This window comes from Entelurus aequoreus, linkage group LG06, assembly GCF_033978785.1.
Source record: "Entelurus aequoreus isolate RoL-2023_Sb linkage group LG06, RoL_Eaeq_v1.1, whole genome shotgun sequence".
NCBI lineage: Eukaryota > Metazoa > Chordata > Actinopteri > Syngnathiformes > Syngnathidae > Entelurus > Entelurus aequoreus.
In genome coordinates this window covers 56,454,046-56,479,627 of record NC_084736.1, presented here as the reverse complement: position 1 = coordinate 56,479,627, position 25,582 = coordinate 56,454,046, and the positions used below count along the sequence as shown (strand labels likewise).

General features: G+C 46.4%; 1 protein-coding gene across 1 annotated transcript; it reads right to left on the bottom strand.

Annotated features, from left to right (window-relative positions):
* Positions 1 to 1,469: 1,469 nt before the first annotated feature.
* On the bottom strand, positions 1,470 to 25,582 carry ankrd34bb (ankyrin repeat domain 34Bb). Its single transcript, XM_062049578.1, has 3 exons — positions 25,540 to 25,582; positions 8,519 to 8,771; positions 1,470 to 2,797 (listed from the first exon to the last, which is right to left on the bottom strand). Exons 2-3 carry the CDS (start codon positions 8,710 to 8,712, stop codon positions 1,501 to 1,503), a joined length of 1,491 nt encoding a protein of 496 aa, XP_061905562.1. The 5' UTR covers positions 8,713 to 8,771; positions 25,540 to 25,582; the 3' UTR covers positions 1,470 to 1,500.

Sequence of the window (25,582 nt, the reverse complement as noted above, 5' to 3'; positions counted from 1 at the left end):
AACGTAGCAAAACTCACGGCACGAGGAAAGAGCGTCCACATGAATGATCCTAAACAAGAAAGGTAGTTCACACTCAACTTAAATACATCTGATTGCTAACAGAAAGCAGGGGCGTGGATCAGTGCTCAGAGAAAGATGTGTGAAGCGGTCACAAAAAACACTAACACAACAAGAAGTGCCACCAAAATAAGAGCGCAGGACAGAAACTAACACCTAACACAGAAGAACGCCAACAAAACACAACATAAAGGCACGGCCTGGTGTAACCAGAGGTGGCACCGACTTCCTTTTGGCTCGTTTTCACGCTCCAAATTGAGAAAAATCTCACCAAATAATGTTTCCCCTGAAGCGATCATAACCGCAATGGTGGCAGTTAATGATGCCGCACTTTTGTGCTGTATTTTGAACTTGTTCGCGGAAAAACTAAACTTAAGCACAGAGTCTTCAGTTCAACCATGTAAATAAGCTATTCAGACTCCAGGTTAACCCACAATGCAATGCGTTTCCACATCACACTTTCAAGCCCTATATCAGAAAATTTAGATGCAAGCCGATACTTGTTTTTTTTTTTGGTGGTACGGTACAGATATCAGATCACACCCCTTTTTTATCATGTTTACTTTAGTTTTATTGGGACCCTCCCTTTTATAAGGAAGAATCCTCCCAGATGATGTTATTCTGAGGCTGTCTGAACAAAGAGAGGTGACTGTGATTGAAGATTAACAATTTATTTGGCAAAAAGGAGTAAATACAAACAGTAGCGCTGGAGAGAGGACCGAGCCTTCCATCCAACAGCTTGTCCCTTTTTTGGGGTCGTGGGGGGTGCTGGAGCGTATCTCAGCTGCATTTGGGCGGTAGGTGGGGTACACCCTGGACAAGTCACCACCTCATCGCAGGGCCAAAACAGATAGACAAAATTCACACACTAGGGCCAATTTAGTGTTGCCAATCAACCTATCCCCAGGTGCATGTCTTTGGAGGTGGGAGGAAGACCCCGAGCCCGGGGATTGAACCCAGGACATATTGTGAGGCACATGCACTAACCACTGGTTCACCGTGCTGCACTGCCTTGGCAGAAACCGAAAGTTACCCCGGCATATGTGTTGAGCTCACACATTCTTGTCCACTCTCACTCCCCGCATCTGGTACTCCTGAAACAACTGGAGGGAAAGGTGTGTGTGTTTGTATGGATCACAAACAGGGCGAGATCGTTGTCTTTATCTTCTTCGAGCAAAACCAAGCCGAAAGCCCGTAACTTCTAAGGCGTTCCATGTTGGAAATGTTCCGCTAACAGTTCTATAATTTATTGGCAAAGTATCAGATCGTGACTTGAAATCGGATCAGATTTGAGGCCAAAAAATGTGTGTCTAGCTCGGAAGTCGAAGATGTAGATGACATTCCCATGTACGTCCGGTTTGTCATCCGACTGAATCCATCTGTCCTTAGAAGCACAAACTGTATTTTCCTCGTATGAATGTAAAAAACTAAATTTCAGTGTTCCTACTTTTCTTCAAAGTTGGCCAGCTGCTTAATCTGCTCGCTCTGCATGGAGTGACGCCTCCACAGCATTTTATTGGACTTCAGGTCCCTTGGAAAAACACAGGGCAGAGCGGGCTGGGGATCTTTAAAAGCAACACTGACCGCTTTGCCGCTCCCAGCGCTAGGACACAAGGAGCCGCAGCTGACACCGATGTCCGGAATAGGAGCGTGGGGGTTCAGAGGCGGGAGATACCCGGGTCGAGTGGAGGCGATGTGATCCTGAAGGAGTGCCCCCGATCCTCTCCGTACAACAGAATAATCCAAAGACTCTCTGGAACCGGACAGGGTGGAGGACCTGCTGTTGGCCATCTTGGGCCTGGCTGGTCCGGCTCCTTTGGAGCTTCTGTCTTTGCTGTCCAACTGCAGCAACTGAGAGTCGGAACTGTAATGGTCCACGCCGATGTTGCGCCGGAAAATCACGTTTTGCAGACTGGAAATGTTGAAGTGTCGAAGACTGTCGTACGGACGATCGCTGGCACAGGTGGAAAAGGTTTGATTGTTCTCCTGATGCAAGTTGGGGTGCGAAGAAGAACTATCGTAGGACATCTTTCGAGCGAAGCGCTTTCCAGATCCAGTTTTGTCGTCATCGCCTGACATGTTGTTGAGGAGGCCATCTTTCACGTCCGTACTAATAGGAGGTCGATGGAGGCTCAGACCTTCTTCCACCTGCTCTTCTGTCAGCAAGGAGCTCTGCCTCTTCTGAAGCAACAAGGATGGACCTTTAGACCACTGCTCTGAGTGGAGTCTCTGGAGACCAAGGCGCTTATCCACAAATAACGGACTAGGAGGTTTACCAGGAGAACCTGGTTGAAATTCACCCACGGCAACATTTGAGTTCTTTGTACTTTCAGGCTGGGGAGATGCGTTGGCTGAGGACCCCTGCGGAGGAAGCCGGCGCTGAGAAGAGCAAGTCGGAGCAGAGTAGAAACGCTCCTCGGGGTCCGAAGGTGGAGGAACGTTTAAGTACTGCTTTGTGCTCTGATGGCCGGATGCCAGCTTGTCGGTGGCAATGATGATCACCTCCTTGCCCTTTGCTTTGCAGGCGTCCAAGAGGATCTTGACGATGTCCCTGTTGCCTGTATGGATGGCGTAGACCACCGCTGACAAGCCCGTGTTGTCCTGCAGAGTTGGATCGGCGCCGTTGCCCAGCAGCAGGGACAGAGTTTCACTCCCGGCCTGGCAGAGGCACGCGTGCATCAAGGCGGTTTTCCCACTCTTGTCTTGGATGTTTGGGTCTGCGTCATTTTCCAGGAGATACCTGTGGTATTGAGAAGGTAGCCGCTAGTGTTGCGCCATATAGACGATATACGATGTACAGTAAATGGTAGGCGATGGTTGTATAGCGGTAAGATAGTGCATGTGTATAGCTGTGTATTTGACAGTGACAAGAGAAATGACTAGGGATGGGTATGCAATGCTAACTGGTAGCATCTTTATGGCAAATCCAATATAATTTAGCATCGAGCTAGTGCATTTTGAAAAGTAGGAATGGGTACCATTCACATTTGAACTGATACGTACCTGGGAATCGATACCAGTACTCAACGGCACCAATTTTTGGTACTTTTGTGTGTTTTAATAAATATTTATTGTTTTTTTGAATAAAATCCCATTTTTATTGCAACATTTAAACATGAGCTGATTATAATAACTGCTGTCTATATCTTGTTTTATTATCACAGTTCTGAGTCTCATTTGCAGGTGCGATATTTAGTTGCAATTACAGTTGAAAGTCTAAGACATTACATGGCAGTATGGTGCATAGTTTTGTTTTTTGTTGCCCCCTACAGAGCGTTAACATTTTAATAAGTGTACTTATTACACACCAGCTGTTTGATTCTAACGTGCATCTTAGTGGTAGTTTTCATTCAATTTAACAAATTTGGAGGTGTTAAAATCGCCATGCAAAATCGCTAATGCTAATCAGTAGCATGTCAATAGCAAAGCCAATGTAGAATAGCATCAAACTAGCACGTGTTTGTAAAAGTGGAGCCTTACTTTATTTAGATTGGATCGTTTTTTGAGTCAATTACTTTGTTGGCATTGAAAATTGCAACATTACCTAGCGGTAGTTTAATTGAGTCCGCTCTCAGTGCTGCTGGAGTGTTGAAGTGCAACCGAGCATGACACCATGCACAACCTAGGTACCGAAACGTGGCACCACTGGATTTTACGTGAATCGGGATTCAGTCAGTGCCAAAAAAGTACGGGATTCAGTACCCATCCTCATTCTCAACGCGTTAAAGCGTTCTTGCGAGCAGCCAATGTCCCTCCACAGTGCAAAGCTGCTTATAAGTCAGCAATCCTTGCCTCCATAGCAACATAAAATGTTTCTCACAAGTAGACATATCACTGGAGGAAGAGGTATGGCTAAACATGCTACACTACACACCATAACCAAAAGGCCTGGATGACTGGTAAGGTCAGGACCCTGCTGAAGGAGAGGAACAAGGCCTTCAGGTGTGGTGATGGGGCACAGTACAGTGCTGCCAGAGCCAGGAGAGGCATCATAGAGGCCAAGACAGCATGTCAGAAGAAAATAGAGGGACACCTCAGCAGCAACAACACAAGGCAGGTGTGGCAGGGGGTGAAGCACATCACCGGCTACAAATCCAACAACCTCGCTGTGGCTGACGGAGACATTTCGCTGGCTGAGGAACTGAACATCTTCTTCGCTCGCTTCGAGGTGGAGCAACCACATGCAGTCATATCACAACCCTCAAACCGTGACAACGTCCTCATGTTGGAGGAACATGAGGTGCAGTGCACACTAAGGAGGGTGAACCCAAGGAAAGCTGCTGGACCGGATTGTGTACCTGGATGTGTGCTAAAGACCTGTGCAGACCAGCTGGCTGTTGTCTTTACAAGGATTTTCAACCAGTCCTTGTCCCAGTACATCGTCCCACCCTGTCCAAAGGACTCTGTTATTGTCCCACTGCCAAAAAAAACTGCAGTAAACAGCCTGAATGATTACTGTCCAGTGGCACTTACACCAATCATTATGAAGTGCTTTGAAACTCTGGTTCGGGGGCACATCACCTCAAATCTGCCACCTGCATTGGACTCTCACCAGTTTGCGTACAGGGCCAACAGATCTACAGAGGATGCTATCGCAACAGCCCTCCACACTGCTCTGAGCCACCTAGAACAGCAGGGGAGCTATGCAAGGCTATTCTTTGTTGATTTTAGCTCTGCGTACAGTACCATCCTCCCCGACAGACTGGTGCCCAAACTGACGGGGCTGGGACTGTCTTCCTCCATCTGCCACTAGATGCTGGACATCCTGACAAATCGCTCTCAGAGGGTGAGAGTAGGCTCCCACCTTTCAGCATCCATCAGCATCAGCACCGGATCCCCCCAGGGCTGCGTGCTAAGCCCCCTACTCTACACCCTCTACACTCATGACTACACCCCTGCTCATGCCAGCAATACCACTATTAAATTTGCAGACGATACCACAGTAGTGGGACTCATTTCTGGGAGGGATGAGTCTGCCTACAGAAATGAAGTGGAGCGGCTGACTGGGTGGTGCAGGGAAAACAACCTGGTCCTTAACACCACCAAGACGAAGGAGCTGATCATGGATTTCTGGAAGAAAAAAACAATAAACATCCAACCACTGTACATCAATTGGGACTATGTGGAAAGGGTCTCTAACTTCAGGCTCCTGGGCATCCAGATCGAGGAAGACCTGTCGTGGAGTGCGAACACCTAAGTGACCATCAAAAAGGCACAGCAGAGACTTTACTTTCTGAGACTCCTCAAAAAGAACCACCTGTCACAAAAATGGCTTGTGTCCTTCTATCGCTGCTCAGTAGAGAGTGTGCTGACATACTGCATGTGTGTATGGTATGCCATCTGCACGGCGGCAGAGAGAAATGCACTTCAGAGGGCCATAAAAACTGCCATGAAGATCACTGGCTGCTCTCTCCCCTCCCTAGATGAACTGTACAGTGTCAGGTGCCTCAAAAAAGCCCAAAACATCATAAGGGACCCATCTCACCCCGGACATAAACTTTTTGAACTGCTGCCCTCGGGCAGGAGATACAGGACAATAAAATGTCGGACAAACAGATTTAAGAACACTTTTTACCCGAGAGCAATAGTGTCGCTGAACACAAGACAATAATGACTGTGCATGTGAGCTGTGTGCTTGGTATTTTTATGTATTTTATCTATTTTTATCTATTTATCTATGTTCTTATGTTTTATGTGTTATTATGAATTTGCACTAAATTAGTTTTGCTTACAATGTTGTTGTACAATGTACAATGACCATAAAGATATATTCTATTCTATTCTATTCTATTCTATTTTATTCTATTCTATTCTATTCTATAGGAGGATACAATAAGCCATGCTAACCGCTAAGCTAGAATGCAAACAGAGGTAGGCGGATAGATACAAATACTGGCAGTAATAATACCAAGTATAGTATCAGTAGTAGTAACGAAGTATAGTCAATAATGCAGTGATTAGAAAAATATAAATCCAATCACTGTAGTATTGACTATAGTTGGTAATGTTATCGTCAATATTTGTATCGGCCTGGCCTGACGATGCACTCCCCAAACTTCAGGACTGCTTCCAACACACGAATTGGGACCTCTTCCAACAACAGGAGCTGGAGACAGCCACAGGAACGGTGCTGGACTACATACAGTTCTGTATCGGGAATATGACTGTGGAAAAAACCATCCGGGTTTACCCCAACAAGAAACCCTGGATGACCAGCCAAGTCCGCACACTCCTCAGGGCCCGCGACGCAGCCTTCAGGTCAGGGGACAGGGCACTGTACAGTGCTGCTAGAGCCGACCTGAAGAGAGGGATTAAAAAAGCAAAAGCGGACCCCAGGAGGTGCATAGAGTCCCATCTGTCCAGCGGGAGGTGTGGCGGGGCATTCATGACATCACGAACTACAGAGGCTGCAATGTGACAACTGCGGATCAGAGTGCGACACTGGCAGAGGAGCTTAACTGTTTCTTTGCCCGTTTCGATACCCCCCAGCGACACTCATCTGCTCCAGCCCTGCCCCCGCCCCCACCGGGCTCCGGCACCACTCCACTCACTGTACAGGAGCACAGTGTCAGACGAGTGCTCCTGGCTGTGAACCCCAGGAAGGCTGCCGGACCAGACGGAGTACCTGGAAAGGTGCTCAGGGCGTGCGCCCACCAGCTCGCTCCCCCCCTCACCAGGATCTTCAACCTCTCCCTGGCTCAGGCAGTCATCCCATCCTGCCTGAAGTCATCTACAATAATCCCGGTGCCGAAGAAGTCTCCCATCACCAGCCTGAACGATTACCGACCAGTGGCCCTCACTCCGGTAATCATGAAGTGCTTCGAGAGACTGGTTCTCCAGCACATCAAGGACCATATCCCTCCAGACTTTGACCCCCACCAGTTCGCATACCGGGCGAACAGATCCACAGAGGACGCCATCGCTGTTGCTCTCCACTCTGCTCTGAACCACCTGGAGCAGCAGCAGAGCTACGTCCGGATGCTCTCTGTGGATTATAGTTCTGCCTTCAATACAATAATCCCGGACAGACTCTGCAATAAACTGGACACTCTTGGCCTCCCCCCTCTCACAAACGCCTGGATAAGGGACTTCCTAACGGACCGACCCCAGAATGTGAGACTTGGCCCCCACCTCTCATCCACCCGCACGCTGAGCATCGGCTCCCCACAGGGCTGTGTGCTGATCCCCCTCCTCTACTGCCTCTACACCCATGACTGCAGTCCAGCCCACAGTGACAACCTTATTGTCAAGTTTGCTGACGATACGACAGTGGTCGGGCTCATCTCCAGGGGTGACGAGGCTGCCTACAGGGAGGAGGTCCTGAAGCTGACGGCCTGGTCTTCGGAGAACAACCTCGCTCTCAACACCAGCAAGACCAGAGAGATCATCGTCGACTTCAGGAGGAGCAGCACCGACCCTGCCGCCCTCTACATCAACGGCGAGCGTGTGGAGGGGGTCCACACCTTAAGGTACCTTGGAGTCCACATCTCTAACGACTTTTCCTGGACAGTCAACACCACAGCAATCATCAAGAAGGTTCAGCAGCGGCTACACTTCCTGAGAGTCCTCGGGAAGTACAACCTGAAGCCTGACCTGCTGCTGACCTTTTACCGCTCGTCCATCGAGAGCCTGCTGACCTACTGTATTACAGTATGGTACGGCAGCTGCACTGCAGCAGACAGGGAGAGGCTGCAAAGAGTGGTCAAGACAGCTCAAAAGATCATCGGCCGGCCTCTCCCCTCTCTGATGGACATCTACACCTCCCGCTGCCTCAACAGAGCCAGTGCCATCATCAAGGACAGCACCCACCCTGGCTCTGACCTGTTCCACCTGCTGCCCTCTGGGAAGCGCTACAGGTGCATTAAAACTAAGACGAACAGGCTAAAAAACAGCTTCTTCCCCAGGGCCGTAACCACCTTGAACAGACTTCCCCATTGACCCTCATAACTGCCTTCTCTTCGGTGCAATAACCCATTCCACCAACCACCCTGTTTCATGTCGATATTCATGTACATATTCATTTCACCCTCTGTATAGAGTGTACACTTGTTTTATCGCACTGTATGGAATGGCCTCAATCTCGTTACCCTGCGTAATGACAATAAAGCTGATTCTGATTCTGATTCTGATTCTGATCCGCCCACCTTTTTTTACATTGAAGAGAGCAGTCAGCATGGCCTTTTGTATCCTACTACAGTGTGTGGTGTAGCATGTTTAGTCATTCATCCACCTCCAGTGATAATAGTACTTTTAGGATACTTTTTTTGCCGACATGAAGGCGAGGATAAGTCCTGGCTTTGCACTGTGGAGGGACGTTAGCCGCGAAATCGCTCCACGTACGCATTACGTTGAGGATGCGGCCATATGTTTGTCGCTGTCAAATTTTCTGGAATGTGTCATCAACATACACGATTGTTCTATCATCAGTCTCATTTATTGTCGTGCAAGCAGTCGTACTTACTGGACCATCTTGTGTTTGGGAACACTCTGTTTGTCTGAGTGGCGTGTCTTGCAAGCCACCATTAGTGGCGTCTCTCCGTGTTCGTTGCTCTCGTTGATGTATGCCCCTCCCTCCAGCAGCAGCCGAGTTAGACGCAGACGACTCAGATAAATGGCCTTCAGCAGAGAATTGCCGTCTGTTCGCACCTCATCCATTGTAGCGCTCCTTCAAATCCACACTGCAGGTCTTGGATGAGGGTTCATCTGCTCATTGCCTGCAGAAAAACCAACAAGTCGGTTAAAACTTCTCCCTTTTTTTGTTCCAGCTTCCAATTATCCTTCACTCACTTGTGGTGATCAGAAAAATTCATGGTTGGAAGTCATTCTTTGGAACATTTATGTCAATCATCTTGTCTTAATAAATGTGTTTTTTTGCAATTTTTTAGGCCGGTGGAGAAAGATCAAACCAGCAATGTTTATTTTGTCTTTAATTTTTTTTGCATATTCTTATTGCTTTTTTAGATTTTAGATATTTTATTGCTGTTAATTATTATTTTACAGTTTATGTAACTGTATAATTACACAACACTTTATTTTGTATTAAAATATATAAAAGTCCTGCCAGATTTACCTATTAATTCATTACTGACAATATGCTCATGTACATTAAGCTACAAGTAATCAGTTTATCATAGCACTAGTATGTTTTTTAATGTTGTCAATTCAACCAAGAGACAAGCTCCATTAGGGGTTAGTGCCGAAACATTTTCCACTGAGGGCCATAGACTGACAAATCAAAGGATGTGTGGCCATTTTGGTAGTTTTCCACCTTCAACAGAACAGTAAAATATATAGATTTTTTTCAAAAAACTAAAAATGCATCTCAGTTGAAATTGCATGTAAAGGCTGAAGAACCAAAGCCAAACTGGAAACTATATTGAAACTAGTTATCTCTTAAAATGGAATGAAAGGTCAAATTACTACAAAAATTATAAAAGCAAAAAAGCCCTCCCCTCGTGTTCAATGTATGCTTTGGTTATTTATATTTTAGTTCCACGAATGGGAATAGAAAAATAAATTAATTTTATTTTTAAATATTAAAAATTGCATTGAAAAACAAACAATTCTTCTTTGTTCATGTCGAAAACAATTTCAAAATATTAATGTAATATACACTACTAATGATGTTTTGAAATAAAAGTGTAACATTATGGTTGACAATTGTTATATATAGAAAATGTGATTTTTTTGGAATGTGATCATGTGCATTTATTTTGGTGGGACATCCACAAAAGGGACACATTGGTAGAGATAGGCTTTGTTTGTTTCGTTTTAAAATCCCATTTTTGAAAGGAAACTTCAAAACATTACATTCTGCCCGCCCCCGCTTCCGGTATTCGCTCTCTTTGATTGATTGAAGCTTTTATTAGTAGATTGCACAGTACAGTACATATTCCGTACACTTGACCACTAAATGGTAACACCTGAATAAGTTTTTTAACTTGTTTAAGTCGGGGTCTACGTTAATCAATTCCTGGTAAATATTCTGTGGGGGGAGGGGCGGGTTTATTGATTGAAGTAACTCCAGATAACTTTGTAAACATGTCAAAACGAACTAAACTGAACATGTCAAAATTAACTCCAATGTTTTGAGCAAACGGATGCAAGAAAGAGGAATAACGTGACAAAGAAAAAGTAAAGATGTAAGTAATGAAAAAAACATCATTTAATTTGTGTGTGCTGCATGAGTGTGCTGTTCAATTAAGCTATTTTGCGATTAGCTTCACCATCAGTAATAATTTATTTCCATATTTCAGTAGCTTGTCAACATGGAAGTATGGTCTTTACTGTTATGCATTTTTTGTGGAGATTAAACTTGCCTCAGTAGGTGTCTATAACCAGCCTCATCACATGTATGTGTTGTACAAACCCCGTTTCCATATGCAGGCCTGGCCCTAACCAATCTGGCGCCCTAGGCAAGATTTTAGGTGGCGCGCGCGCCTCCCCCCCACCCCCCCCCCCACCCCCCCCCCCCACCGCCCGCCCCCCACATCGGCAGTGAAGAGTATATACTCACAAGAAACCGAATAGCTTTGTTTTTGACCTTTTTTTTTTACTTAAAGAAAGCAAATTAACATATTATATGACAATGTTATGTTATGATTATCTTTAACCGAATCACAGCAGTGCTCAAATTAATGATGTAACAAATAATATTTCTATTAAATAGGCTTTACTTTGCATTTTAATTAACGTGGGATTATTTTTTGTATTTAGAAATAATAGTACCAACTTTTTTTTTTCTTTTTTTTTTCTCTCCAACATTTGTGGCACTGGCGTGGCGCCCCCTAATGGACGGCGCCCTTAGCATTTGCCTATACGGCCTATGCCACGGGCCGGCCCTGTCCATATGAGTTGGGAAATTGTGTTAGATGTAAATATAAACGGAATACAATGATTTGCAAATCCTTTTCAACCCATATTCAATTGAATGCACTACAAAGACAAGATATTTGATGTTCAAATGCGTGGCGTAGTGGGTAGAGCAACCGTGCCAGAAACCTGAGGGTTGCAGGTTCGCTCCCCGCCTCTTACCATCCAAAAAATCGCTGCCGTTGTGTCCTTGGGCAGGACACTTCACCCTTTGCCCCCGGTGCCGCTCACACTGGTGAAATGAATGATGAATGAATGGTAGGTGGTGGTCGGAGGGGCCGTAGGCGCAAACTGGCAGCCTCGCTTCCGTCAGTCTACCCCAGGGCAGCTGTGGCTACAAATGTAGCTTACCACCACCAAGTGTGAATGAATGATGGGTTCCCACTTCTCTGTGAGCGCTTTGAGTATCTAACAATAGAAAACCGCGATATAAAAAAAAAAAAAAAAAAATCTAATCAAACTCATAAACTTTATCTTTTTTTTGCCAATAATAATTAACTTAGAATTTCATGGCTGCAACTTGTGCCAAAGTAGTTGGGAAGGGCATGTTCACCACTGTGTTACATGGCCGAAAGCTTAAAAAATGTGTCTCCTCAGTTCCCAAACGTTTACTGAGTGTTGTTAAAAGGAAACTTTTAACAACACTCAGTAAACGTTTGGGAACTGAGGAGACACATTTTTGAAGCTTCTCAGGTGGAATTATTTCCCATTCTTGCTTGATGTACAGCTTAAGTTGTTCAACAGTCCGGGGGTCTCCGTTGTGGTATTTTTGGCTTCATAATGCGCCACACATTTTCAATGGAAGACAGGTCTGGACTACAGGCAGGCCAGTCTAGTACCCGCACTCTTTTACTATGAAGCCACATTGATGTAACACGTGGCTTGGCATTGTCTTGCTGAAATAGGCAGGGGCGTCCATTGTAACGTTGCTTGGATGGCAACATATGTTGCTCCAAAACCTGTATGTACCTTTCAGCATTAATGGCGCCTTCACAGATGTGTAAGTTACCCATGTCTTGGGCACTAATACACCCCCATACCATCACAGATGCTGGCTTTTCAACTTTGCACCCTTTAACAATCCGGATGGTTCTTTTCCTCTTTGGTCCGGAGGACACGACGTCCACAGTTTCCAAAAACAATTTGAAATGTGGAGTTGTCAGACCACAGAACACTTTTCCACTTTGTATCAGTCCATCTTAGATGAGCTCAGGACCAGTGAAGCCGACGGCGTTTCTGGGTGTTGTTGATAAACGGTTTTCGCCTTGCATAGGAGAGTTTTAACTTGCACTTACAGATGTAGCGACCAACTGTAGTTACTGACAGTGGGTTTCTGAAGTGTTCCTGAGCCCATGTGGTGATATCCTTTACACACTGATGTCACTTGTTGATGCAGTACAGCCTGAGGGATCGAAGGTCATGGGCTTACCTGCTTACGTGCAGTGATATCTCCAGATTCTCTGAACCCTTTGTGTTATGTTTTTGGACATCGCAACTTGCCGTAGTTGTAAGCAATGCATGATGGGAACCCGGATGTTGTGTCGTTGTATTGAAGTGCCGGCTAAAAATAAAGACGCTAAAAAATAGCTCCGTGCCCGTCTACTTTATGGTACGTAGACAAACCTACAAATAATGGGGACATATATAACAAGTGGCGACGAGGTGGTTTGAGATCCCACGGGCGCGGTGTGTCTGGATTGTGTGCGTGTAGTCAAGTTTTATGAGTGGCGGTGTTTTACTGAGGAGAAGCTAACGCGGCTAGTTAGCATTTGGCGCGTCACAGCCTGCATCTGTTGTGAATAGTGCGAAGAGTGTGACGACCGGGTGCGGGTGTTCGTTCTCTCAGGGATGCAGACGGGCTTCGGACACAGCTTGCAGGTACAAAAATGATTTATTAAAGCATAAATCAGACAGGAACAAATAAACACGTGCTCATCGCACTTAAAGTACAAAAACTAAAGGAGCTAGCGTGGGAGCTAGAGTAAAACACTAACACTAAACAGAGCCTTTAGCGTGGAAGCTAGAAGGTTACCAGAGCCTTTAGCGTGGAAGCTAGAAGGTTACAGAACCGGAACAAAAGTCGTCAACTGTTGTGTGAAAAACAAACTACGATGCAACACAGACTGAATGAAAAGGCAGGCTTATATAATGAAGACTATAATGAAAAACAGGTGCGCGTCGGGAACACCCGCGGCAGGTGAAAGTAATCAGTTGCTATGGTAATAAACTCAGGTGCATAAACAGATACTAAAAAGGAGTCCAAGACTAGCAGAAAAACACAAATGACTAGAAAACGTAAACAGAAATATGTCCGGGCAGCGGATCATAACAGTTTCCCCCCCCCCCCCCCCTTAAGGGACAGATCCCAGATGTCCCCTGGAAAAACTAAAAAAAAAACCCAGACTACAAGGCAGTTCACGAGTCAAGGGAGGGAGGAGGGAGGAATTGGCGGAGGGTCGCCAGGCCACGTGTCCCCGAATCCAACGGGGACGAGTCAGGTGGCGGTGGCGAATGGAACGCCGCTGCCGCAGGCGAGGCGGGCGACCACGGAAAGGCCACCCTTGTGGCCGCCAAGAAGGTGGGCGTGATTGGCGCCAGAAGTTCAGCAGCCTCTGAGTCCTGCAACAAAGTCTTGGGTGTCGCTGCTGTTGGCGCCAAAGGCGTCCATAAAAAGTCCATAGACGAGGAGGTGGCCGGCGCCGTGGTGCGGCTCGCCGGACACGAGGAGGTGGGCGGCGCCGAGGTGCGGCCTGCCGGGCACGAGGATGTCGGCACGTCATCGGCGAAGCAGGCGTGGAAGCTGTGGGAGGCGTCGTCACCGTGGAAACAAGAGGCGGCGTCGCCGTGGAAGCCGGAGGCGTCGCCGTGGAAGCCGGAGGCGTCGCCGTGGAAGCAGGAGGTGTCGCCGTGGAAGCAGGAGGCGTCGCCGTGGAAGCAGGAGGAGTCGACGTCGCCGTGGCAGCAGGAGGCGTCGACGTGGCAGCAGGAAGAGTTGACGTCGCCGCGGCAGCAGGAGGAGTCGACGTCGCCGTGGCAGCAGGAGGAGTCGACGTCGCCGTGGCAGCAGGAGGAGTCGACGTCGCCGTGGCAGCAGGAGGTGTCGACGTCGCCGTGGAAGCAGGAGGAGTCGACGTCGCCGTGGAAGCAGGAGGAGTCGACGTCGCTGTCTTTGCAGCAGGAGTCGACGTCACTGTCGTTGCAGCAGGAGTCGCTGTCGCTGTCGCAGCAGGAGTCGCTGTCGCAGCAGGAGTCGCTGTCGCTGTCGTTGCAGCAGGAGTCGCTGTCGCTGTCGTTGCAGCAGGTGCTGGTGCGTGAACCAGTCTGGGGACAGGTGCTGGTGTGGAAACCAGACTTGGAGCAGGTGCTGGTGTGGAAACCAGACTAGGAGGTACTGGTGTGGAAACCAGACTTGGAGGTACTGGTGTGGAAACCAGACTTGGAGGTGTTGGTCGTGACTTTGGCGGAGGTGGCCTGGCAGGAGGTTGCGGCTTAGCACGCCGAAGGACTGGTGGCGGTGGCCGGGCAGGGGGTTGCGGCTTAGCACGCCAAAGGACTGGTGGCGGTGGCCAGGCAGGGGGTTGCGGCTTAGCACGCCGAAGGACTGGTAGCGGTGGCCGGGCAGGGGGGACCATCACCTGCAGCGCGGTGAGTATAGTTCCCAGCTGTCTCTCCAAAGCCTCAAGGCGGGCGTCTTGGCGTTCCGCCATGGCGTTGATGCCAGTCCTAAGAACGCCAAACTGTTCCTCCTGTTGTCCAAGTTGTTCTTCCTGTTGGAGCAATGCCCTCTTTACTGGGTCGGTCTCTGCGGGGTCTCGTGTGCTTTGCAGAGCTGGAGCAGGCGGTGGAGCCGAAGCAGACAGCGCCCCCGCTGGAGGAGAGGCAGGCAGCCACCACAGTGGAATGCGGTCTGCCTGCCCCGCTGACACGCTACCAGCACTGGCCCCCCCTCAGGAAGCAGATTCCAGATGCTAGCTGGAGCTGGTGGGAGGAGCGCTTGTGCGGGTTCCGCAGGAGCAGAGGGCACGGGCGGGTGGGCTCTAGGAAGCCTGAGAGCTGGCCTTGTGCGTGAGCGTCGCTTGCGTCTCTCTGGACAATTGCCAGCAGGAGGTGTCTGAGGGGAGGAGAAGCCGCATGGGAAGAGCCTGGCAGACAACGTTGGGGGAAAAGTGACTGGGGGCGGAGCTAGAAAGTCAGGTGACTGGGACTGACTAGATTTAGTCTTTAAAAAAATGTCCTGATAATGCTTAATAGCAGAATTAAAGTCACTTGTAAACGGCTGACAGAAAGAATTGACAGAATGTATAAAAATGTCTTTGTCTATGACATCATCACAAATGGACGGGGCAACGTCATCAGGGGGCGTGTCATCAAGGGGCGCCGACGGAATGACGTCATAGCTGAAGTCCCAGTGATTGACAGGCCAGTCATAGCAATCTTCGGTAAGGTAGTTGATGGAATTAACAGACCTTTGAAGAGGGGAATCCCTGGCTGCCTGCTGGTGGCTGTGTTCCGGAGGGATGAATTGCGGGGTTGGTGCGTCTTTGCCGCGAGCCGAAGCCTTCTTGTATGACTTCCGCTTTCGCTGATGCGTGCGAGCGGGCTGAGAGCGGACCTCCCCTGGCCAGATGGAGTCCAACGGGACCAGAACACCTCCAGGTCCCCAAATCATCTCCTCATCTGGAGAACAGCGGAGCGTCTCTGCCTCCATCGCTCGGAGGACCAACCACGTACCTTCGTCAACCTCCGACATGCCCGGCGTAGCGAGATAACTTTTTGGTTGCATCGTACTGTGACGACCGGGTGCGGGTGTTCGTTCTCTCAGGGATGCAGACGGGCTTCGGACACAGCTTGCAGGTACAAAAATGATTTATTAAAGCATAAATCAGACAGGAACAAATAAACACGTGCTCATCGCACTTAAAGTACAAAAACTAAAGGAGCTAGCGTGGGAGCTAGAGTAAAACACTAACACTAAACAGAGCCTTTAGCGTGGAAGCTAGAAGGTTACCAGAGCCTTTAGCGTGGAAGCTAAAAGGTTACAGAACCGGAACAAAAGTCGTCAACTGTTGTGTGAAAAACAAACTACGATGCAACACAGACTGAATGAAAAGGCAGGCTTATATAATGAAGACAATAATGAAAAACAGGTGCGCCTCAGGAACACCCGCGGCAGGTGAAAGTAATCAGTTGCTATGGTAACAAACTCAGGTGCATAAACAGATACTAAAATGGAGTCCAAGACTAGCAGAAAAACACAAATGACTAGAAAACGTAAACAGAAATATGATCCGGGCAGCGGATCATATCAAAGAGGAATTTTTAAAAAAAGGAGAAGAGGAGACGTGTGACATCACCGGAGGGAGGACCCGTCTGAGGAGGAAGAATTGTCAGAGGATATTGGTAATAACCAAGAGCCTGAAAGGAAAATGGCAGGAGTTGTTGGTAATATTGGCCCTTTTGATGAGCACGTGGAACAGTGGAGTGCATATGCAGAACGTTTTGACTATTTTGTATTGGCAAATGACATCAGTAATGATAAAATAGTACCCACATTTTTGTCAGTGAAGGGTCCAAAGACATTTAATTTGTTGCGTGACCTGCTGCAGCCCACCAAACCGGGCACCAAAACCTATGCAGAAACAGTGGATGTTCTGACCCAGCATTTTTCACCCAAACCATTAATGCTCGCAGAAAGGTTTAGATTCCACAGACAAAATCAAGAAGAGGGGGAATCTGTTACCATGTTTGTTGCAGCGCTGAGGAAATTAGCTGAACATTGTGAATTTGGGCAAGGTTTAAATGACGCATTAAAAGACAGATTGGTCCTCGGACTGAGAAATGAAGCCGCTCAGAAGAAACTGCTGACCGAAAGTAACCCGACGTTGCAGAAAGTAATTGAAATCAGTGTCGCCATGGAAATGGCCTCAAAGGAGGCTCACCAAATGAACGCTACAGGCGGAGTGCATACAGTTCAAACGGATAGACCTAGTGGACAAGGGACATGTTTCCGTTGTGGAAAATCAGGACACCTAGCCACGTCATGCTGGTGTAAGGATATGGACTGTCGCAGTTGTGGAAGAAGAGGCCATATCGAGCGGGCCTGCTTAAGAAAAAAGAACAAGGAGAAAACATCAAAGTCTGCCAACATGCATGACTGTGAATTTGAGACTTTTATTAGTAGGTTGCACAGTGAAGTACATATTCCGTACAATTGACCACTAAATGGTAACACCCAAATAAGTTTTTCAACTTGTTTAAGTCGGGGTCCACTTAAATTGATTCATGATACAGATATATACTATCATATATACTATCATCATAATACAGTCATCACACAAGATAATCACAATTAATTATTTACATTATTTACAATCAGGGGTGTGGAGGGGGGGGGGGTAGGATATGGACATCAAGTAGTGGACATAGAGAGAGAGAGAGAGAGAGAGAGAGAGAGAGAGAGAGAGAGAGAGAGAGAGAGAGAGAGAGAGAGAGAGAGAGAGAGAGAGAGAGAGAGAGAGAGAGAGAGATCAGAAGGCATAAGAAAAAGTATCTGCATTTGATTGTTTACATTTGATTGTTAGCAATCCGGGGAGGGTGTTAGTTTAGGGTTGTAGCTGCCTGGAGGTGAACTTTTATTGCGGTTTTGAAGGAGGATAGAGATGCCCTTTCTTTTATACCTGTTGGGAGCGCATTCCACATTGATGTGGCATAGAAAGAGAATGAGTTAAGACCTTTGTTAGTTCGGAATTTGGGTTTAACGTGGTTAGTGGAGCTCCCCCTGGTGTTGTGGTTATGGCGGTCATTTACGTTAAGGAAGTAGTTTGACATGTACCTCGGTATCAGGGAGGTGTAGCGGATTTTATAGACTAGGCTCAGTGCTAGTTGTTTAACTCTGTCCTCCACCTTGAGCCAGCCCACTTTAGAGAAGTGGGTAGGAGTGAGGTGGGATCTGGGGTGGAGGTCTAGCAGTAACCTGACTAGCTTGTTCTGAGATGTTTGGAGTTTAGATTTGAGGGTTTTGGAGGTGCTAGGGTACCAGGAGGTGCATGCGTAATCGAAAAAGGGTTCCCGCCAGAATCCTCAAGGTGCTTTTGTTGACCAGAGAGGAGATTCTGTAGAGAAATCTCGTTCATTGGTTAACCTTTTTGATTACCTTGGTTGCCATTTTATCACAGGAAAGGTTAGCCTCTAGAATGGAACCTAGGTAGGTGACCTCATCTTTCCTGGTGATAACAATGTCACCCACTTTTATGGTGAAGTCATTGACTTTCTTGAGGTTGATGTGGGACCCAAACAGGATGGATTCTGTTTTACCCAAGTGTATGGATAGCTTGTTGTCAGCGAGCCAGGTGCAAGTTCTACAGAGCTCAGCACTGAGGATTTTCTCCACCTGTGACTTGCCGGATACCAGCAAGGCAGAGTCATCCGCAAACAAAAACAATTCACAGTCGCATGCCGATGACATGTCGTTTATGTATATTAGGAACAGTAAAGGTCCCAATATACTGCCTTGGGGGACTCCACAGCTCACCGAGAGGGGGGGGGGGGGACACGGTGCCGTTCACCTCTACCACCTGCTCCCTCCCCTCCAAGTAAGATTGCATCCAGCTCCATGAGTTTTTGTTAAATCCGATTGCGCTGAGCTTATCCAACAGTATAGCGTGGTTAACGGTGTCAAAGGCCTTCTGAAGGTCCAGCATGACCATGCCGCAGTATTTGCCCGCGTCCACCTCATGTTTGATGTGTTCGGTCAGATAGAGAAGGCATGTGTCAGTGGAGTGGTTAGTTCTGAAGCCGGATTGGAATTTGTACATGAGTTTATTAGTGGCAAGGTAACTATCGACCTGTTCATAAACAATTTTTTCCATTACTTTCGAAATGGAACTGAGAATAGAAACAGGTCGGTAGTTGCCAGGTTCCAATTTGCTTCCTTTTTTAAAGAGGGGAGTTACTCTTGCAATCTTAAAATCTTTTGGTACTTGGCCTTGTGTAATTGATAGGTTTATTATGTGCGTGATGATCGGAGCAATGATGGAGGCAGAGTCCCTGAGGAATCTGGAGGGAATATTATCAAGGCCGGTGGCCTTGTTAGGGTGGAGCGCGCTCAATTTTTTAAACACCTCATCAGCTGTGACCATTTCTAATTTGAAATCATCGTTGGATACTCCTAGATTTCTGTAGAAGGCTTTAATGTGTTCTACACCAAAGCGACCAGAGTGGTGGGACAGCTTGTTGACAAGGGTTGCGGCTATGCTGGTGAAAAATATGTTAAGTCTGCTAGCTACCTCCATTTTGTCTGTAATGAGGGAGTCACCCTCCTTGATGCTGATGTTGGTGAGTCTTGTTTTAAGTTTCTGGCTGCAACCAGGAAGCTGGTTGTTGAGAATGTTCCAGAGCTCACGTGGCTTATTTGTGTTTTCCTCTATTTTGTCGTTAATGTAATTTTTTTTTAAGGATTTAGTCAGGTTGGTTGACTTATTTTTTTATTTATTTCATTGCTTTTTGAGAGTTGAAAGGAGTAATTTGAGGTTGATATTATTGGGTTGTTTATCTACTTCTGTTTTACAATTTTGGTATTCAGAGTATTTCCTGTCTCTGTCTTTTATGGCAGCTAATAGGTCCGGATTCATCCATGGTTCCGAGCGGGCTTTGATCCTGACTGTTTTCACTGGAGCCATGTCATTTAGTATCTTTAGGAACGCCGTTTTGAAGCGATCCCAAGCAACATCGACCAGGTTGCTCGCGAGCACAGGGGACCAGTCCCACTCATCTAATTTTAAATTGAAATTGTCATTGGAGTATTTTTTGAGGGATCTGGATTGGGCTGTTATGTGGCCATTGGCTTTAGGTTTAGCTATTTTGCGGGTGCAGAAGGTTAGATAGTGGTCGCTAAGACCACAGATCATGACCCCACAGAACAGGAGGAAAACACAGGTGCACACTGTGAGACAAAGGGAGACTGTGTCCAGCGATTCTTCGGAAGGAGAACAGGAGATGAGTGTACACACACTGAATATAATGAAGATGGATGAAGATTCAGAAGGTTACTGGGTGGAGCCCATGCTGGAGGGGCACCCAATGAGTATGCAAATAGACACTGGTTCAAAAGCATCCATCATCTCAGAGGGGGTTTACAAAAAAGTTTTGGGACACCTTCCGCTGCGACCGTCTGATACTAGGTTCAAAACCTATCTAGGGGAACCTGTACCCATGGCAGTAATGACTGATGTCGTGGTCCAGAGTAACAATCAGGTGAGGAAGCTCCCCATCTATATTGTTAAAGGTGACTACCCGGCTATTCTGGGACGTGTGTGGCTAGAGAAAATGAAGCTAAGCTGGCACACTGTAAAAATGGCATCACCAACGGCTACTAGTCTAGCTGCTATTTTGAGGAAACATGATGAGGTTTTCCGAAAGGAGTTGGGCAGTATGAAGGACATTACTGTCAAGCTAAATATTAAACTGGAAACAACACCAAAGTTTATGAAGGCCAGGTTTGTACCATATGCTATTCGATCAAAAGTGGGGGATGAGTTGGACGCCTTAGTTAAAAGCGGTGTTTTGGAACCGGTGACTGTCAGCGAGTGGGCCACGCCCATAGTTCCCGTACCCAAGAAGACGGGAGAAATACGAATCTGTGGAGATTTTAAAGTGACACTGAACCCTGTACTGTCAGCAGAGCAGTATCCTCTTCCCCGCATTGACGATTTGTTTGCCGGGCTAAGTAAGGGGCAAAAGTTTAGCAAAATAGACCTTAACCAAGCCTACTTACAAATGCACATTCATGAGGATTCTAAAGACTTGCTCACCATAACTACACAAAAGGGGCTTTTCAGATATTGTCGACTCCCTTTCGGGATCACATCAGCCCCTGCACTTTTCCAACGTGCCATGGATCGGATCCTACATGGCCTCCCTGGTGTACAGTGCTATTTGGACGATATTCTGTGCACAGGAAGTACAGACCAAGAACATCTGGACAATTTGGATGCTGCTCTTCAAAGGCTGAAAGAGTATGGGCTCAGGGTTCGCAAAGACAAGTGCAAATTTTTTCAACTGTCTGTTGAATATTTGGGACATGTAATTGATGCCCGAGGGTTGCATACTGCGCCGTCAAAGGTTCGAGCGATAGTGGATGCCCCGCCGCCAGAGAATGTTAGCCAATTACGTTCATTCTTGGGCTTACTGAATTATTATGGCCGTTTTATACCGAACTTGTCATCCAGGCTCAAGCCGCTGCATGACCTACTTTGTCAAGGAAAGAAGTGGAATTGTAGTGATGCCTGTCAAGAGGTTTTTCAGAAAACAAAGGAGACATTAGTGACGTCAGGGGTACTGACCCATTTCGATCCATCACTCCCCATTCAGTTGGCCTGCGATGCATCCCCGTATGGAGTGGGGGCGGTCATTTCACATTTAATGCCGAACGGGGTAGAGAGGCCTATAGCATTTGCATCACGGACCTTGAACAAAGCAGAGACTAACTATGCTCAGATAGAGCGGGAGGCGTTGAGCATCGTCTATGGGGTTCGCAAGTTCCATCAGTACCTGTATGGGAGACAATTTACATTGCTGACAGATCACCGACCCCTGACGACCATCCTGGGGTCGCACACTGGGTTACCCTCACTTGCCGCGAGTCGCATGCAGCGGTGGGCGTTGCTCTTGTCGGCACACTCGTATGACATCAAGTATCGCAAGGCTGACCTGCACGGCAACGCCGATGCCCTGTCCAGGTTGCCTCTTCCTATCACCAGGCCTGAGCCGCGGGCAGCAGAAATCTTTTACTTCAGTCAGGTGGATGGTGCGCCAGTTTCTGCTGGTCATGTGAGGAGGGCCTATCGCACTGACCCTGTCCTGTCTGCGGTGATGGACATGGTGATGGGGGGGAGATCAGGTAGCGATGCCCCCAGTATTCAACCTTATCTCTCCAGGAGAGCAGAACTGTCGATGCAATCTGGTTGCTTACTGTTGGGGAGGAGGGTGGTTATCCCGCCATCATTGCGTAAATCTGTTCTGTAACAGCTCCATGCAGGTCACAGTGGAATAGTTTGAATGAAGGAGATAGCAAGGAGTTACTTCTGGTGGCCAGGAGTGGACAGAGATATAGAGAATACCGCCAAAACCTGTTCCTCATGCCAAGAAGTTAGGAAGGCACCCCAACTAGCTCCTCTACATCCCTGGGAGTTTCCCGAAGAACCATGGCAACGGGTGCACATTGATTTTGCAGGACCTGTGGAGGGTTGTATGCTCCTTGTGTGTGTGGACGCCCACAGTAAGTGGCCGGAAGTGGCCATAATGAAAACCACTAAACGATCTGGTCCTGTCTCTTACACCGTCAGTACTGCTGCTGGACTGGTATGCAAAAGACACGTCGATCAACTTCTTCAGGCGACAGCATCGACCCCCAACCAGCCGTCGGTGGATACTCCGAACGAGTCAGAGTTCAGCGCACCCCATCTCCTGCTGCCACCACCCCAAAGAACAATGGAATATACTGGTGAGACTTCTGCTTCCGACTCTTCACTTCGAGATCCTGTGATGGATGTTCCAACACGCATGGCTGTTCCAGAGTCACCCAGCGGAGACCGTAAGACTGAACATTCTGTTGAGCCCCGTTATCCGGTAAGAGAACGCCGTCCTCCAGAACGCCTGAATTTATAGACTCTATGTTTACCGACCAACCCAAACCAACTAGGGCAGAATAATCCCCATGGGTGTGGTCACGGGGTGAGGCCGTTTAACCTCATCTCAGGGTTATGTTGGGTAACTGTTACCAAACAATGTTTAAAAAAATAAAAAATAAAAAAATAGGTGAAGTGCCCCATGATACAGTGAGTTATGGTGTTTTGCTATAAGGATTTTGTTGTTGGGGGGGGGATTATTTTTAAGGGGGGAGGAGATGTTATGTTTTTGGACATCGCAACTTGCCGTAGTTGTAAGCAATGCATGATGGGAACCCGGATGTTGTGTCGTTGTATTGAAGTGCCGGCTAAAAATAAAGACGCTAAGAAATAGCTCCGTGCCTGTCTACTTTATGGTACGTAGACAAACCTACAAATAATGGGGACATATATAACACTTTGATGATATTACGGACCATAGATGGTGAAATCCCTACATTCCTCGCAATAGCTGGTTGAGAAAGGTTTTTCTTAAACTGTTCAACAATTTGCTCACGCATTTGTTGACAAAGTGGTGACCCTCGCCCCATCCTTGTTTGTGAATGACTGAGCATTTCATGGAATCTACTTTTATACCCAATCATGGCACTCACCTGTTCCCAATTTACCTGTTCACCTGTGGGATGTTCCAAATAAGTGTTTGATGAGCATTCCTCAACTTTATCAGTATTTATTGCCACTTTTCCCAACTTCTTTGTCACGTGTTGCTGGCATCAAATTCTAAAGTTAATGATTATTTGCACCAAAAAAAAGTTTATCAGTTTGAACATCAAATATGTTGTCTTTGTAGCATATTCAACTGAATATGGGTTGAAAATGATTTGCAAATCATTGTATTCCGTTTATATTTACATCTAACACAATTTCCCAACTCATATGGAAACGGGGTTTGTATTTACATCTGGCTAGCTAGCTAACATACACATTGTGCCAAATGAAAGTACTGCTTATTTGCATCTGCTAACCCACATTTCACTGTAATGACAATAAAGTTGAATGTGAATAAAGACAAATACAATGTATAAGGCAGGCATGTCCATAGTACGGCCCAGGGGTCATTTGCGGCCCGCAACACATTTTTATTAATTATGGCCAAGACTTCTTCCTGACTACGACAACACTACTGCCATCTAACGTTTTGGAATTGCAACTGCATGCAAAGTACTTCAGTACAGTATATAACACTTGCAAATGAGACTCAGAAGTGTCAGAAAACAAGATATAACAACTGTTTGGCTCAGTGTTAAATAAAAATATTTTCTTATTAAACATTTATTAACAGATGAACTAGGGCTGGGTGATATGGTTAAACTGTATTACAATTTAAGTGTTTTATTATTAGTTGTTATTGATAATTATTAATATGTTTATGACGTATCAAAAATGTCAACACAATTATAGTGTAACAAAATAGTGCAAAGTGTGAAAATGTAAACATAGAGAAACCTGAGAAGAACTATTTTCTGCAGGTTTAGTGCCAGGAAGTTACAGCGGTGCTCTAACGGGTGAGCAGGATTAGGTGGTGTGGAATTACTGTTCTTGGTGGGGACAAGCGCCTTGCATCATTTACAGACCACATTGGTCTGACTATGGTCTGTTTGAAAAAATCCAAAAAACTGCCATACTGTCCAGGTGACTTTTCCTGTTTTATACACAAGTTCTTAATTTTTACTTTCTCTTCTCCCGCCATGCAAAGAATCAACCGTGAGACAATAAGATGGCGCAACCAAACGTGATAGTTGATACTGTTACCTGATTGGCTGCAGCCAACATGTGACACGCTAACATGTTAGCGTGTCACTCCCACTGATCACTGATCACTTCCTGCGTTACCAGAGAGCGAGTGTCTTTGTTCATACAACCAACCTTGCTTTGCAACTTCAGTTTCTTCCGACGAAGAGAAAATAAAATTATTGAATCTTTCATTGAACGCATTTTTTATTGATATTTATTTTGTGTCTATCGTAATATATCTAAATATGAATATTGTTTTATCGCCCAGCCCTGAGATGAACACATATGAAAGTACTAAAAAACAGTACCGTTGACTATATGTGTCGCTTCCCAGGTAAAAGGTACTCATCCCTAGCAAATTCCATTAAATAAAACTTCTAATGCTAACAAATAAAAAGCTTGCTTCATACTGTAGCTATTTTTCTCTTCAAAGCCTTTTACCACTGCTGAGTAATCATGTGGAAGGACAGAGGGAGTTTTTAACCTGTGTTGACATTCAAACCTCACACGTGTCTCTTTGAATCGCCTCCACCACACAGAATAGTTCATGCAGTGAAATGTCATCATCACCCTCCATTTGTCTCGTCTTCTTTGCACCCTCCAAAGCACCAAGCAACTTCTTTTTTGTCGGCCTTGATAGCTGAAGGATTGTAATCAGAGGAAGGTTACGTTTGAATTAAAAATGTTTACCTTTATTATATTTTTCTCCTGCTCCTTATTTTCCATAGGTCATAAAAAATATCAGTAATTATCGATACGGACTGATATAGATCACATATATCGTGATAGTTTTCAGCCATAATCCAAACATGTTACAACAGATAAAAATCAGATATTAACAGTAAAATAGCAAGTAGATAAAAAATAGTTTTGACAAAATGGAAATGATGTTACTGCATACGCCAGCAGCTAAACTGGGAGAAATGTTTTTATAAAGCAAATAATATATCAATATCTCAAAAGGCTGCAATATATATTCGAGGCCATATCGCCCATCGCCGCATGTCTCTGCATGGAAGGACGAGAAGGACAAATTTCAATTCAGTCAAGTTTGCACTGCGTCCTTCAGTCTGTAGAGGTGAGGACTTTTATGTAACCAGCAGTATCTTTAACGTGGAGAGAAGAAATGTCCAAATAAAGAGAAATACTGTTGAAATGAGGTGATGATGATGCAAATGATGGCGATGCTTACCATGAGGGGGCTGGTCCTTGAATGTGCCAACGACACCTTCCCA